This window comes from Lytechinus variegatus, chromosome 5, assembly GCF_018143015.1.
Source record: "Lytechinus variegatus isolate NC3 chromosome 5, Lvar_3.0, whole genome shotgun sequence".
NCBI lineage: Eukaryota > Metazoa > Echinodermata > Echinoidea > Temnopleuroida > Toxopneustidae > Lytechinus > Lytechinus variegatus.
The window spans coordinates 37770484-37782726 of record NC_054744.1 but is presented as its reverse complement, the minus strand read 5'-3'; the positions used below and the strand labels follow the sequence as shown (position 1 = coordinate 37782726).

At 35.0% G+C, this 12243-nt stretch overlaps 1 protein-coding gene across 1 annotated transcript in view; it reads right to left on the bottom strand.

The window, feature by feature from the left end:
• Positions 1-1569: 1569 nt before the first annotated feature.
• The window catches only part of LOC121416073 (arrestin domain-containing protein 3-like), a 29155-nt gene continuing 18481 nt past the window's right edge, over positions 1570-12243 (bottom strand). Inside the window, exons 3-8 of the mRNA XM_041609524.1 lie at positions 11451-11585; positions 10916-11154; positions 8855-9037; positions 6648-6848; positions 5510-5675; positions 1570-4895 (exon numbers count right to left, since the gene is read on the bottom strand). Coding sequence (XP_041465458.1) covers positions 4702-4895; positions 5510-5675; positions 6648-6848; positions 8855-9037; positions 10916-11154; positions 11451-11585 — 1118 coding nt within the window. The 3' untranslated portion in view covers positions 1570-4701. The remainder of the gene's footprint in view (positions 4896-5509; positions 5676-6647; positions 6849-8854; positions 9038-10915; positions 11155-11450; positions 11586-12243) is intronic.

Below are 12243 nucleotides of genomic sequence, written 5' to 3'. Positions count from 1 at the left end.
TCTTTTGTCCTATTTGCAGATGACACTAACATATTTTATTCTCATAAGAGCCTTAAGTATCTAGAAAATATCTTGAATGCCGAACTAATAAAAATTTCGAAATGGTTCAAATGCAATAAACTTTCTCTCAATATTCCGAAAACCCATTTTATACATTTCAAGCATAACAATATCCATGTGAATGATAATCCAATTAATATTAACATTGACAACAATACAATCGAAGAAAAGAAGAGTTCGAAATTCCTGACTGTCATTATTGACGAGAATTTAACTTGGAGTAATCACATAAATCATGTTACACTATGTATTTCTCGAGGTGTGGGAATTAATAATAAGTTAGAGTTTATGTTACCACGAGTAACTCTGTTTTTACTATACAATACACTAGTACTTCCTTACAAAACATATTGTAATATTGTTTGGGCCAATTGTGGAACTACCAAACTCAACCCTATTCTCACCTTACAAAAGCGGGCTCTTCGTATCTGTACAGGATCGTCTTATTTTTCTCATTCTGATCCACTATTCTGTAAGCTCAAAACATTGAAGGTTTCTGATTTGAATGTCATGCAAGTTGCAGTTTTTATGTTCAAATACAAAAACCACCAACTTCCCTCCTCATTTCAAAATTTATTTAATCTAAACAGTACAATTTACACATACCCTACCCGTATTTCTGGAAATTTTCACCTAACAAACCCAAAGTTATTAATAACTCATAAATCAATTAGACACCATGGCCCCGACTTATGGAACAATTTACCCGAAACTACAAAAATGTGTTCCTCACTTTATTCCTTTAAAGCCACTATGAAGCGCAACCTAATATCATTGTATTCAAATCCGCCACATTGACTATACTTGTATTTTTTTAATGATGAATTTTGACCCCTCCTCTTCTAATGTACTTGCACTACACTTGCACTTGCACTACACATGCACTACACCCTCATGACCTCTTGTTAAAAAATGTGTAAGTTTTACATGTCGCTTTTTTTACCTTGAGGCCGTCGTCAACATCAAGCAGGTCGCTCATGACGACGGTCTCCTGCGTTCTGAAATTGAGTTGAATAATATTTTTCATATGCTTTTTTTATATTCAGAAAGAGATTGTAAATGATACGTGTGTCTAAAATGTATATATATGTAAAATCTATGTAATAATTGATTATGTTGTATTATGTTGAACATGTTGAACGCAGAAATAAATTTCAAGCAAACAAACAAACAATATTGCATGATGTACTAAATGATAATGACATGGCTTGTATCATTATCAATACCCTTTGGAGGCTTTAATCAAATCTAACATTTAGCACACTTAATACATAAGCATATTGAGAATAACTCGAGGCCTGTGTCTCAGTTGGTTTCGGAAAAGATTTGGATTTGGCTGTTGATATTGGTCTGACCGAGAGATGGCAGCAGATACTTTTGGGGAAGTTTGAAATAAATTCATGATACGGATCTATTCATTACGTTTTTACCTTGTTATCAATTAGGGCCCAGAAATAATCATTGAAATCCGATAAAAAAAAACAAATTAAAGAATAACACAATCAAGGAAACACAAGAAAATTCATTAAGCATGATCATATCTTTATTGCTTCATAAAAAGTGTGGGTTATTCGGGGAACCATGCACTTTTAACCACCTAAAAAGTTCACTCTACAAGGTACCATTATTATCACGATAGAAGGTATTTGTTACGATAAAATTCTACGTCAACTTTGCGTCAAGGTGCTGAAAGTACGCCAAGATGACATTCTAATGATTACTTGGAAGCTATGCAACTGGGGTGTAAACCTTAGAAATCATACAAATAATGCACAGGTCGGGGTTTGCTAATGGTGATGTATTACATTTGAGTGTATTTTTCAATGACAAAAGCTGGAAACTTGCACAACAACGTAGATTCCAGAAATGCCTGCATCGCCACTAACATCACGAACTTTAACCTGTGCATTATTTGTTTTATAAAATGATGTGGTTATACGGCAGAATTGGTTATAAATCAGAAGGAAATGACACAGTAAAAAAATCAATTTCGTGACCTGTGATTATACCATTATTCCCCTCTCAGTAGGCATAATACAGTTAAGTGCATATACCTCATCCCGTTTATTGTCCTTTTAACTTTCTTTTCTTTTTTTACCCCTGTCTTACTGTTTCTTTGTTTTATGAATGCACATTCATTTAAAAATGGACATGAATTCATATTTTCATATAACCATGAATGAATATACGAACACTAAAACTCCATTTGTGTGATCATGAACAGGGGTTCTGCATTAATTCGGCAAGTTACCCAAAATGTGCATAAAATGTTGATGTTATTTAGGCCAAGAAGTAAATAATTTACAATCCCCATCAAGATACGATTAATAAAGGATAAATATATATATCAAAACAATTTGAATATATCTTTAATAAGGTGAAACGTAAAAATATGGATACATAACATATCGAATATCATATCAAGTGTATTTACAACAGTTTTACAAATACATGTACATGTATATATTTTTCAAAATCACAATCGGAAATATACTTAATTTTGTCACTGTACTACATAATAGTGGCAAGCTTTTGAATTTTCAATAGTAAACATGGGGATGAAATAAATCGAGCATGAAAAGGTTGATCAATATTTCGCAGTTTAATGTAATGTTAAGGAATTTGATGGTTCATAGATTTCGGAGTAGACAATCATTTTAATAAGCAATAATTTTCAGTTTTATTAATGACTTTAACAAGGGCGATAATACCTATGGAAAACCAAAATCTTCATCTCCATAGCTTAATCGTATCAGCCTGATTTGATGCTCTTCCTATATCCACTTTTTTTCGTCAAGTCATACTCGACAATGAGCCAACATCATTTCAGTTATATGAAATAAATGTAAAGTATTAAACTAGCTACACTGATATTTCAAGGTGGATATGGTTTTATAATTTTCTCTTACACATTCTAGTGTAACTATCATTGGTTTTAAAGTGTAATGAATTATTTCAAAGTTACAAAATTAAGTCACATATACATCGATAAATATTTAATTTTTTTTCTCTTATTTATAAATTTGTACATCAAACTGATATAAATCACTTTATTAATTTGCCAAGGGATTCATCAAGTTATAGATTTAGTCTTGTATCCGATTCCTTATCACTTAACAATCCCCCTTTTTGAGGAGGGGGGGGGTAGCATGTTGCATTCTCGCAAACTAAGATCTGAATTATTTTAAGAAGATAAAAATGAACACATTTTTTGACTTGTCAGAGAAAGTTGTATCTTTCAATCACGAATTCAAATTCGCGTCTAGTTATCAGGAAATGAGGTGAATGTATTTATACATAAAAGTTATTGAATTTTAATGCAAGCATATGGAATACTATAAGCACTTAACATTTTCAGTGTGGAAATAGAGTGTATCCCTTAATGTTGCATGACCCCCGTATTATCATAATACCCTTCTAAGGTAGTTTCTGCAGAGCCTTTAAAGTGCCATCGACTTGACGACTTGGCGAGATACTTTATCTTGCCATGCCGACATAATAATCTTATTATGTCGACGTGGCGAGATACGTTATCTCGCCACGTTGACTTATAAAACGTTATATGTCAACATAGCGAGGTATTTGATCTTGCCAAGTCGACTTATAGCATATGTCGACATGGCAAGATATGAAGTGTCCAAGGCCCGGCGAGAGTCCAAATATCTCGCCAAACTGACATATAACCCTTTATAAGTCGACTTGGCGAGATAACGTATCTCGCCATGTCGACATAATAAGGTTATTATGTCGACATGGAAAGACAACGTATCTCGCCAAGTCGTCAAGTCGATTGCACTTTAAAGGCTCCTTAAGTTTCAAGGTCATTTACAATGAAAACAACACCCATTTATATGGCGCGGCTTTGAATCAATTAATTTTATTAGCCTTTGTTGACTTTTCATGAACTCTGAAAATAATACCCGTTTATCGAAGTTTCTTGACCCACTAAGTCAACTTCTTTAACGATCATGAAACGAATTCTAATTGACAACACGTATTTCTATAATTGTCAAAGATATGAGTGTTTTTTATAATTGAAATATCATTCTTTGGTCTGACATGTATATATGTATGTGACGTTTGCTGTCACTGAAATTGCGTTCCAACTCTTCAAGTACTAAGAGTAAGAATTAGGTAGAAATTCAAGGTCAAAATGAGGTCCACCAATCAGATGCAAGGGTTTCAGTAGCTTATAACAGTCATCAAAATACACCATGAAATACCTCCCTCAGTGATGTTTCATGAAACGTCTTGCCAATTAGTTTTAAAGACAAATTTTCTCCCAGTAAATCTGGTGTAAGCAATTCAGTAGCTTATCGTAGTTATCACTGAAACCCAAACGCTCTCCTGCAACTTTGTTTATACCCTTGCATTGGTCTTTTTACCGTGTTTATACTCATCAATATTATTGTTCAACCACAGGACCTCATCAGGTCCTCAGTATCATACCCATACTGGAAATATGGTCACTCGCACGATGATCTTTATCAATTACCATACACTTCACATCATCCTGTTATGTCAGTATCATGACGTAAGTGATGACGTTTTATCAGCCCTGTCTCCACATTCAGAGTTTTAAATAGTCACACCGAACGCATATAGTAATTAAGTCCTCTTTGACGTAATACATGCGATATGTCAAACGGATGTCGATTTATCTGGCGATGACGTCACGACGTCGAGATACTGATGTCGAGGAGGCATTGGTGTCGATGTCGGTGTCTTGTAGAAGTTGTACAGTGGGGTGAATCCCAGTCCGCCGTACACGTACTCATTGTCCTCTTCATCTCTTATTTCATGGGCGCCATGAGCACATTGCTCGTATGTGTGAACTGGAATGACAATAATAATCAAGTTAGGAAAATAAATCTTGTTTTAAAAACATTTCATCAAATTTTCTTGAGTCTTCATTATTTTCAATATTACAAGATCTTGCGTCTATTACTCTTCCTGTGAATTTCTTTCTAAATTTCTTTATAAAATATATATATTGCTAAATAGGTATCCGGTAGGATGTGGAAGTCATTGTAGCTTGTCCAGTACTGTGTGCGCTTCATCAGCGACTGACTAGAATACTCCCCAGGGAGTGAAGGATGTGTGCGGGAATGACTGATTGAATCCGATGACCGGGGTAATAATATATCTGTAAATCGCTTAGACACGTCGTTCCGATGTATTAAACGCTATATAAAAAGCGGATTATTATATCATTATTATTATCATTATTATTGCAATTTCCCTCTATTATCTATATCCATTTTCTTCCCTCTGCAGCTAACGTTTAAAGGTATAAAGTAATTTAAACGATTGTATGTGTTAACATCAGATTAAAGTCATAACAATACTGTAATTGGTATAATCTGCTTCAATTGAATTGATTTATATAAAGGTTCATCCAACTATAATATTTCATTTATGATAAAACCCCATATAAAGATGCACTTACGGTCTTCAACTGATTTTCCCAAGTCAATATGAATATCTGCGATGGCTGTCTCATTTTGGTTGTCCATTGACCGACCGAAGAAGCTGCCCTCTAGCGGTTCAGTACCCACAGTGATCTCCAACATTAGATCAACATCGAAGGGCGTGGTAGCTACGTCGGCTGTAAACTAAAATTAAGAGAAGTAATTGGGATGCATTTATATTATAGAATAAGTTCATGAAAACGGCAAAACAAAAAATGACATGACTTGCATTCATGGTCGTATGGGCCTTTGCACCTTGAGGCTTCGAAAGTACTTTTGAAGTAATGCTCGCTTTTGTTAATGACATTATTCATTTTATTAAATCCTAGTAACAAATCTATACAAGAAAAGACAGCTTGCTTCATCATTCGGAAACTTCCAGTAATATCTTGAACAATATTTGCCGAAATTATGAGAAATAAAGAAACGGAAATACTCCAATACATTCCCTTAAGAAATAATTCAAATGACAACCGCAAAATTCATTGAAAACAAAAGCATACAAGGACGTCACTGCAATAGATCAAATAAAGCATATACCAATAGATTGCAAATCAAATATTATGCATACGAGTTTATACATTAAATCAATGGTGGTTGGAAACTCGAACCCTGACTTTGACACAAAAGATGGATAAGTGACTTCATATAAATCTGGAATTGGCGTATAGTGACTCCCAACCCCATGGAGTCGATTCATAATTATCTACCACTCGACTACTACGGTAACACCAACGAAACCGACTTTGAATTCATCGACGGTGAAAACATACTAAAATTCGTTGGTCATTGCCACGTTCTTACAAAGAGTTACGATTGATCCAATCAATCTCAGCTGTATGGAAATCCATCCGTACCATATTTTTTTAAACAAGAAATCTTCTTAGTAAACAAAAAGAATCACACTGAATCTTCCAAAGAACGATGAATGTACGAAAATACATTATATCTTGCAAATATTTGACAAACATGCATTTTAGATGTTGGCATTGCTGTTCATCCATAGTTGCGGTTGATCATTTTAAATCATAACTCTTTGTAAGACAGGGGCCCCTGGAATCCCTTTTGCCCGTGTGGCTGCAACATAAATCATACTTGACAACTTGATTTTCATACCTTAATATAATACTTGATATCGATAAAGCTGCACCCCTCTAAACCCGTGGCTGGTACAGGTGGTATCACGAGTGGTTTCTGCACCCATGTGGCTCTTGAATAGGAACCACACCCCTCAGACCGTATAGCTTTGACTACGTGTGATGTGGTACGGAAACCAGGTGCACCCACTCCTTCTCTCCTTGCACCGTAGTTCACGGACTAAATATAGTAAAATAATGAAAATAAATAGATTTGGAACCATAAATTTAAAAAGGAATCAGTACTTACTTTCAAAAATAATTTGGCAACGTTTAGATGGGATACTGGCGTACAGATGGGGGGCCTGGGGGCCACCCCCCCAAAAAAAAAAATCACGACCAAGTGAGAAAAAGAAAGAAAATAAAACAGGGTTGAAATTTGAAAAAAAAATATTTAAATATAATAAAATAACGTCAAAACTTTTAGAGCTGTTGTAAAATTTTGCCCATTACGTTTCGTCGGGCGCCCGGATGATTTTAGAACAAAAATAACAGAAGTATTATGTAAATTGTTTTAACAGGAGTTTTTCTGCAATTTAAAAGAACGGGTCCGTTAAAACTCATTTTGTTCATTTTCAAGCCACTCATAGGAATGACGATTTCCCAAAAGACATTCTAATTGACAATGAGCCAATAGATAAAAAAGAATCTGTGAAATTTCTTGGCATTACAATAGACAAACATTTATCATGGAACCAACACGTAAGCAAAATATCCTCATCAATGGCTAAAGGAATTGGAATATTATACAAATTGAAGTATTTTTTTCCAGAGCACTCCCTTTTAATGATATACAATGCATTGATACTACCATATATTAATTATTGTAACCTTATTTGGGGAAATTGTAGTAAAACCAACCTTGAACATTTACTTTATTACAAAAGAAAGCTGTTAGAATCTGCACAAAATCAACATATCTTTCACACACTGATTCTCTTTTTTATCGTCTAAAAACGTATAAGATATATGATATAAATACCATACAAATAGCTATTTTCATGCATAAATATCATTACAAACTGCTTCCTTCTGTATTTACCGATTTCTTTTCATATAATAACAACTTACATTCATATCCAACACGGACTTGTCAGAATATTCACTTAGAAAATCCTAGAACACTATCAGCACATAAAACACTTAGACATCATGGGCCTGATATATGGAATACATTGCCAAGTTCGCTGAAACAGTTAAGATTCATTTCTCCTTTCAAAAAAGGTATTAAATCACTATCATTGAATAAATATTCACAAAGTTAATAGGCTATTTCTCTATATCTTATGAAACACATGATTTAAAAAAAGGAAAACAACAACTATAAGAATACGAATAAAGCATACATTATGAGGACCAAGCGCCCCCCCCCCCTCCTCCCCCGTCATTATGCACCTGCACCCTTACGTTAAGATAATGTAGTAAGAATAATTATCATCGTTTTCTGGGGTTGCCACGCGGTCAAGCTTAGCTTATAGTGGCAACCCCTGCAACCTTCTAATAATCGATGTTTTAATAGAAAATGCATTTTATTTTTGTATGTTTTGCTTGTCAGTTATATATATATTATTATTGTATTTTCTTTGTTAATATGTTCATGAAAAAGTGTTGCAGAAACCAATAAATGAAAAATGAAAAAAAAAAATTAAAAAAAGGGGAAACGTTTTATTACAATAAATTTGGAAGGTTCCATACATCAAATACACATTTTCAGTGATTTTACGCGATGCGTGTAGGATCGCAGAGTGCAGTAAGATTACAGGTGTTCTCAATACCCTGCTGCAGGAACTTCTGTTCAAATTTCCTAGCAGTGTAGGAACAAGACATGAGCAGAAACGAATGAACAGAAATAAAACAAGGATAATCTTGAAAAGGAAGAATCAAACTGAAAGACTACAAGCACATGTTTTCCTTCCGTATTTCCCATGCAGAGAAAATACATCATCAACATTCTCCTCTGAATAATTAGTATCACAGGAAATGTTGAATACAATTTTTCCTTAACGATTACTTAGTATCATTTCTGCATTCAATTCCGTTTTCGTTTATCCAGTCTTTCATTACGTTTCGACAAGCTTTATAAATAAACCCCAGCCTGTGTTTGCATATCTACAGTTCCTAAGATTTTTAGATGTAGTAGTTCTATTCTATAATACTTTCGGAAAAAAAACATAACACTTTAGTCACCTGAATTAATTCGGCTTCTAACGTGCATACACTGCGTCGACTTTTGTTTTCCAGGTTCGCCGAAATGTACACAACTTCTCCAGGGACGTAGCATTTCTTATCCGTATGCGCAGAAACGCTGATTGGCCCTGTTGCGCAGCACAAACAACATACTATTTTCTCATCTTCCGCGTATACTGGGCTCTGCAGGAGAGAAAGGTGAAGAAGGATGGTGAGGGAGAAACGGATTGAGAGAGAAAGAAAGAGAGGGGGGAGGGGGAGGAAAAAGTGAGAAATAAAATTTAAAATTGAAAGAAAAAAAAAATAATAATATAGGAAGAAAACCTATCAGGGCTACCAACAGAAGGCGCACAAAAATATAGTGCTATAAGATTAGTTGGTCCGATATGTTTCTCCTTTTATCGCACCTTTTTCCTCTTTCCTGTATTAGAATGCGTACAGGTGGAAGGCCCCATTATACATTTTATATCTCTGTGATATTAATTCATATTCTCTAAAATCCGATTAAATTTCTAAGACTCCCAGGTCCCATACATACATGTTGATACTAGTATCAATATTTATTCATGAGGAAAACTTATCCCTATCGGAATTAGATTGAATCTGTAATGATTTTGGATAAGACTTCTAAAGCCAGCAATTACTTTCAGGATAATTTGATATGTCACCGGTTCTAAAGGAAATTATCTCCAGGTGGGTGTTTCATAAAGCTATTCGTATGTTAAGAGCGACTTTAAGAACGACTGGTGATCCTTTCTTGTGGTAAATAATATATTCATTGGCGATGGTTTGGCACATAAGGAAGGATCACTAGTCGTTCTTAAAGTCGCTCTTAACATACGAACAGCTTTATGAAACGGCCCCAGGTAGAGATTGAAAATGGAACACGAGAAATACTGTTTAAAAAATCCTTCAAATTAGCATTTAAATGTACATAATAAAATATTTCATCTAAATATTATCTGTAGGCCTAAATTCATACTCGAATTCCTATATAAAATCATTGTATTATAACAAGATAATTTTCGTTGATAATTATTTCTATCCTTCTCCTCCCCTTTCTTGTTCTTCTTCTTTGTTCCCTTTGTTCCCATCATCATCATAATCATCATTATCGTCACAACCTTCTTCTTTTCCTTTTTTCCTCCTTAACGTAATTTTCATTGTAACATGAGTTGATAATAATTCGTACGATATTTTTTGCAAGTACATGTATTATTGACATTATAAATCCTTTGAATAACATTTAACCCTAAATACATTTTTTTTCTCTTTTTCGTTATTCATTTTCTACTCATGTCCTTTGGACCTGAAGTTTATATAGCATTCTACTTGCATTATTGAAAACATCAATACTAATAATGATAATAATGATAATGATAACTATAATGATAATAATAATAATTAGTATAGTGCACTTTCTTTCTTTATGACATGATAGAGCATTTTAAACTACAAAATAAAAACCTTACCAATGAATGAATAATTGGATGTCTGTCAATATCACTTTTATACAGGTAAGTCTTTAAGAAGCCCAGTTAGCTACCCTGAAGGTGGTAGCTGTTATCAAATTCAATGACAATATGAAAGACAAAAACAAAGATTTGAAGACTATGCCTTCTTCGGTGCCAACTCTCAACTTTTAAATATACGGGTGATGCGACTGCGCTTACTGGACGAAGTAACAATGCGCACATCTGCATTTTGTAGCATCTGTAGTTTCAATGGGAAATCTTCTGTAGGTGCTCTATTAATGAAATGGAAAAAATGGGCCCTCCACCAGACCCCTGGGTACAACGCATACCCATAACATAGAAAAAAGGAGGTATATAACACCCGTCAGAACCACTGACTGCTAATGGGAGAAAGGAGAAGATACAAGTTCAGCCATTGCAGTGCCTTGCCTTGGATACCTAAACTATATAGTATGGTATGTTTACTATTTATTTGGAAGGAACCATAGTATTATGACTGAGCGATCAATGATAATCATACATTCCATAAATAATGACCAAGTACCAATAATGGTTAGCCTTAACAAAGCAGGGCCCTTGATCTTACCATGCCGCTGGGGATCTTATTCAAGTCTACCGTTACGCCGGATATGGTGAACGCCCTCTTCGTAACGTGGTCAAACTTCCAAGGTCTGTCTATGACTGCACGGGCAAAGAACCGCGAGTACCCGAGGGTTCCTTCAAATGAACAAGGTAAGACGCGGGCAGGTAGCTGGAACTGGAAAGGAAATCGATGTTCACCGGCTTCGAGTGGAATCTGGTGGTCGTCATTGTCTTCACTAGGTTCTGGGTTAAAATCATAGCAAAAGATGGAAACTTAAGATGCTAACAATAAAATGGAAAGACAAGAAGATCTATAATTCATTTTGCAGTGGATATTTTAGAAACAATTAAGTGTTGTTCTTTCCAATAAATTTATCATGTGTTCGTTTTAAGCATTAGGACGTAAAAAATGGTTATTTAGTCGCTGAGCGACGATCCTGCATAATTATATTCACACTCAATATGTCATTTCTATAATGTACTTTGAAAACGATAGTGTTGATTTAAAAGAAATACAGGCAAAGAAAGTCATAATCTACCTTTTCCAAATATTTGAATATTTTGGTCGAAGTAGCATTCTCCCGCCATGTATGGGATGGTGACCTTTGATTTGCCACGTGACTCGATCTCTGTCCAGTTGACCATCGCACGACCAACAAAATGCATGTATATACCTGGACAAAGAGGAAGAAAAGATATAGGTTTCAATGTGAGCAGCTTTTAAAGAGAGCTTATTACATCAGTTACCAAATGATTGACCATCACTGAGACAAAAAAAAATGATCAGGTAACTATCTAAATTTGTGCAGATTGGAAAAGAGTCCGAGTAATGGCGTATTTGACTTCAACTGATGACATTCAAATTTGATAACATCTTCAGCTGTTCAACCTATATACTTTCCGAGAAGGAAATGCATTAGAATCGAATGTGTGTGAGTTCATGCAAAGATTAACTCGGATGATATCAGAGTACATGGAGCGTGTTCCCAGGGTCTCACTGTGACATGTATATATTGATGGGTAAATGCTACGGTGACATCGACGAAACTTGTTCCAGACCGATCAAACCTAGTACGTTATTTCCGATGATGGCATATCGGTCAATTTGGCGTTGATTAAGTCGGTGGTACGGCATCGTGATCCTCCACGCGACTGTTGCCAAATGAGAGAGTCACGATCACTTCACACCATAAATTAACCATGTTCACACTGCCGGTTGATAGACGCGTTGACAGGGATCGTGCACCTCACAACCAAACTCACTTTTATCTTTTTAAAGATGTATAATAGGTATCATAGATCATGTCTTCTTTGCCACAAAGAATGCTAAGA